The sequence below is a fragment of the Corvus brachyrhynchos genome, unplaced genomic scaffold (assembly GCF_000691975.1).
Source record: "Corvus brachyrhynchos isolate BGI_N302 unplaced genomic scaffold, ASM69197v1 scaffold466, whole genome shotgun sequence".
Lineage (NCBI taxonomy): Eukaryota > Metazoa > Chordata > Aves > Passeriformes > Corvidae > Corvus > Corvus brachyrhynchos.
Genome location: NW_008238635.1, coordinates 1,903,269 through 1,908,386, shown reverse-complemented (window position 1 = coordinate 1,908,386; position 5,118 = coordinate 1,903,269). Strand labels below are relative to the sequence as shown.

Genomic DNA, 5,118 nt, shown 5'->3' with positions numbered 1-5,118 from the left:
GAAAACATATAAGACTTATCTTATTAAGGAAGCCTGGCTTTTGACAGGGGATTATTGCCACCTAGATCATCTGCTGACTCTGAGCCAGGACCAAATTAGTTGTTTAATTACAACACTGGAGCCAATTCAAGGAGGAGAAATGATGTGTAAGACTGAAGTTCAGCTACTCTGTCAAAGTGAAATTACAGGCTGAATAGTCACAAGATAGAAATAAATCAAGGCACAGAAGATTCCTTCTGGCAATCTCAAAAGTGTATTTCCACGCTTCTGTAAAATTGGGTGTACCTGAGTAAAAACTATTTCATCTTAGAACCCAAGCAATGAGACAGTCTTCAGAAGCATTTGAAGAGCCAAGAAAAAAAATAACCTCAACTGTACAAATGGAAGAGTCAGACCTACTGTAGCTCTAAAGCCAATACATGTATTAAAGGTATTCCTCTAAGCAATTTCAGATCAGCCAATGCATCCGAGTTTTAATGAAGAAAGGATTAAGGGCCCAAAAGTTTCTGTAGAAAGTTCACACACTTCTGGAAACAAGTCAGTTGGCCCTGCCACATCAACTCTTACCGCAGAAAGCAGGCTGTGTTTGCCGTCATCAGAGAAGATCAAGGGTGGGTCATCCTCACAGTTTCGTTTTTCTGCAGCAATAACTGCCACAAACATGCTACAATATTTACTTCCACACACTCTTGACCTGGCTAGAATCCCTCGACTGCAACAAAACATGCATCTTGTCTGAAACTCTTCATAACACCCAGCATTAAGCTGTTAAGAGTACAAAAAGGCTGTTGCCAGACAGCAGATCATTAGCCTCACACTGCCGTTGTTGCATATCAGCACTAATGCCTTAGAAACAGCTATTCAGGAGTGAATAGCCAGGACAAAAGAAAGAAAAAACATCTATGGCTACTTCTTTTGAGAAGTTCTGACACCTCAGCCTTGAAAGCCCTCCCTAGTTACAAAGGCACCCTGGGCTACATGAAGGGGCCGCTCTCTGCAACTCATGAACACTTCAGCTCCATAGATCTTCAACCTTTGGGTCACAGAGCTGCTGATTTAACTCCCCTGTACACAAGAATTCCTGACCAGAGGGATGCATCTTTCTCCCATGCCTCAGGGCATCAGATTCATGCCTCTTACCTCCCTGTGTTATTCCTGTTGTCACCAACACTGAGCTGAGCAAAATAACACTTTGTGACACCTCTGCTCAATTGGCAGCAACCTTGGCAGGTTAAGATGCACTTAGTCTTGACTAACCAGGATTCCTCCCTGCTGTCCTTCACTGCAGTTTGTACGGGATTAAAACCACACTGCACCGTTCCAAGCCAACACACCAGGCACATGGACACCGTCAAGAGATCTACCCCTGGATGTTTATTTGCTACACACTCACAGTATCCCACCTGCAGTGGTGTTTTGCCACATCTCAGAGGTGTTAAAATGAACGGCCTTTAAAGACACACCCACCCATCAAGTCCTAATTATCACTGCTCTATTTATTACTTACCCTTCACTCATAGCAGTTAAGGAGTTTCCACACATGAAAAGGTTAAAACGGTACAAGTCTACTCCCAAGCCCAGCATCACTGGATTCCAGTAGACACCAACTCCCTGCAATTTCCTAATACAGTCACATCTGATCCAATTAAAATTACTGTGCCACCAACATCTTAAAATCCCAGTTCTCCAAACAGCTTGTGGGATGGCTTTCTCTTCAATGTATTTTATTTTCAATAAGAAATCTGACTTGTCCTAAACTTAAACTTGCTCCAGCTTCCATTTCAGTTGAAAGGAGTACTATGAAATAGTGATGATGTCCAGAAGTGTATCAGTGAGAATTATCTCCTTGAGTCACTGGCACCAGGGTTTAGGATCTTGTACTCACATGGCACCTTGTGATAAAATACTTCAGCTTTTTGCTTAATGTGTCTCACAAAGGGAAAGGAAACAAGCTGCAGTTACATCTCTAACCTTCTTATCACCGGGCTGGAATGTGGTACAGCATAACCAGGAATTACAGAGTCCACAGGCAAAACCACTCATAGTGCCACACAACTGTCCCTGCAACCCAAGGGACAGGGCACGGCAGCAGCGACCCTTCCACAAAGCCAACTCTAGGCCACGTGACTTTTAGGGTGACCACAAAACAAATGAACACAAACACAACTGTTTATTGTTCTGTATTCTGGCAGCCAAGGTTAAGTCTGAATAAAAGGGAGCTGTCCTGACACGAACAGAATCCCAGAGCAGCAGAGAATCATTCTCTGTGGCATCCCACCTCCACCTGTCTGTCAGGTGGATACACCACCTTAGCCTGGTGTGTTAAAGACCATTTTCTTCCATCTTGACAAGTCACATACTTACAGGTTGTAAAGCAAGTGAGATGAAGTCCCAGAAAAAGCATTTACCAGGATTACTCAAAAGTGTTGCCAAGGAGGCATTTGCACCGTTTACAGCATTGATGCATCTCTTCCTCCTGTGACAATTAATCCCTGTTTTAGACCCCTGCAAGCACTGCAGTACACAGCTCCTGAGGGAAAGCTCTGCAGGACAGCACCTCAAACAACCCACACCTGCTGAAGGGGTGCAGCTGGTACACAGGGAGCTCCACCTTCTTTCCAGAGACAGAAAAACAAAAATGAAAGAGTGAAGAGGCAGAGCCATGAGTAGAAAAGGCACTTCAGAGGAGATCACATGCCAGAGATGCAACCAGTGCCGAGCCAGTGAGTCTCACCATTGCTTGAGTTTTGAAAGGACCTCTCGCTCTCAGGTCTCCTCTGTGTCTCTTCATTCTCAGGGGTCTTGCAGGTTGCAGTGGAGCCAGACTGGCGTTTCCTTACACAGTCATCACCTGCCATGGTTACCTAGCTAGATCAGAAAAGGAGAGCAAATATTTAATGACAAAAACCTCATTTATTTTTCAATAATATATTTACATAGCCTTTTTTACATTGAAGTTAGACTTTCTTCCCTTCACCATGAATTCAGAGCAAGGATAGAGAAAATTCAGCACACAATTGAATTAGTCATTTACTGTTGAACACACTTCCTTTCCCTTCCTACAAGCAGTACAAGAACAAAGTAACCAAGTACACTCCCACAACCAAAACATCTCCCCACACCTCCCTCTTTTCCCTATAGACTTTGTAACTACCTAAAATAACTTAAGCTTTTGCAAAATCTTTACAAGGCCAAAAAGCCCTTGCAATCCTTTCTGACAGTCAGGTTGGCATCAAAACTTGTGTTCCACGAGATGTGGCAGGTTTATTTTGCAGAATCACCAGCAGTATTTGGCCTGAGCCAAGCCCCTTCCTTGTCAAGTTCTCAGTTGTTACAGCAGGAACAGCTTCCTCAATGGATCCCTGAGTTCTGCTTGCCAGACAATGGTTGCAGTGCAAACCAAGGAAAAACAGGAAGAGAATCAGGTTTGAACTACACCAGTTCCCGTGACAAAGGTCACTGCTGGGGACAGAGCTGCCAGTAGGGAACACCTGAAGCACCACATACAGGATGAAAACAAAACTCTCAGTTAATGAAAAGCGGATGAGGAGATTCTAACTTGGTCACAAAGTGATATCCCAGAACACTCTCCATGAAATTCAGCCCAAGAATCTCTTGGAGATGTAGCTACAACAATGTGCAGATTTTTTCCAGAAAACCTCACAGGCATGTATGCAACCACGTTTTCAAACCTGATATATTTTTTCATCTCGACACAAACTCTGCAGCAGATGTGTTTAGCTGCTAGTGAACAGCATCCGTGCACCAGCACAGATGAGCTGTTACAGGCAGGCCAGGAGAACTCATGCACTGGTGAAAAAACTAGTTAAGGAGGGATTTCCTCAGAATAAGGAGGCTGGCACATCTGCAAAAGGGAAATAAAACTATAACCAGAGGTTTCCAGAACTCAGCTTCCTGTGTTTGTCCCGCTAGTAGGACAGTCTCCTATTCTCATTTCAGGCTTCACAGCATACAGGGGAGAAACACCACCCACCACCAAACAACAAATCACTAACTGCGTGAGTTTTCCAGCTCTAACAGAGAACCACAAGTTTAATTCTTGTCTCAGTACACTTTTCACCTTCCTCAAGAGGTTAAGAAGGCACTCCTTCCTCACCAGTGCAGAGTGGTTATAGTATCTCACTGAAAGGTTAACAGAAAGGAGTTTAAAATAACCAGTCTTGGGATGGGGGAAGGAAAAGTCACGTGTGGGGTGAAATAAAAATGAAAACTATTAACCTAGAGAGTTAATAATTCAGATAGGCTATGTTATCACAGCACAGCCTTTTTCACATGGAAACATGAAGCCTGCTAAAGAAAACCTATGGAAACAAACATTTTCCTAGTCAGGTTCCCATATGAACAGAGGTGCAGCATTACAGTACCTAAGCAATTATCAGCACATCAGAGCCTAAAGAGGGCATCGGCCCTTCCCTCCAACCCCTGCTAGAACCGAATCACTCCTGACACAATGCCAGGATAACTTCAAGATGTTCACCACCCCCCTCACAAGAGGAAATCGCTCCTCACGATTGGTAAACAGTCACTCTCCTTTCACCCCACTCTGAGGGCATCCACAACTGCAGATGTATGTTTGTAGAGCCACAAACCCATTAACAGATTCGCTAGCAGGAACTCCCTGCTTTCACTGGGACCTGATTTACGGTACTCGGAAAGGGCTCAGAGACCTTGAGCTTCTCCGTCTTCCCTTTCGACACCCTGGTAATTAATTAGAAGATGCCTTGGGAGAAAAGCAACACTTTATAGGAAGTTCATCTCTGCATTTCAAAAGACTCGGTGAAGAACAGCTAAGAATCACGGAATAGTTTAGGCTGGAAGGGACCTTGAAGACCACCTAGTTCCAACCCCCTGCCTGCAACACCAATCACAGTAAATAACAACCTTGCCCCAAAGACTTTCAGCTCTCTAAAGTTTTCCTGCGACTCTCGGCCCTCGGGCATAGCATCAACTCGCGGACCCGGACCCTCAGGATCTGCAGAGCGAACCAGACAGGGACCAAAACAAAGTTAAGGTCACTCCACAGCCCATCCGCAACGCGCAGAACACTCGCCACGAAAGGTTTTTTTATCCGAACCCTGCGGACGCCGCTGGGAGCTG

At 44.6% G+C, this 5,118-nt stretch overlaps 1 protein-coding gene across 1 annotated transcript in view; it reads right to left on the bottom strand.

The window, feature by feature from the left end:
* SOAT1 (sterol O-acyltransferase 1) overlaps window positions 1–2,905 on the bottom strand; it is a 24,051-nt gene extending 21,146 nt beyond the window's left edge. The window contains exon 1 of the mRNA XM_008636110.2: window positions 2,735–2,905. Within this exon, the coding sequence (XP_008634332.1) occupies window positions 2,735–2,858 (124 nt within the window). The 5' untranslated portion in view covers window positions 2,859–2,905. The remainder of the gene's footprint in view (window positions 1–2,734) is intronic.
* Window positions 2,906–5,118: the final 2,213 nt, after the last annotated feature.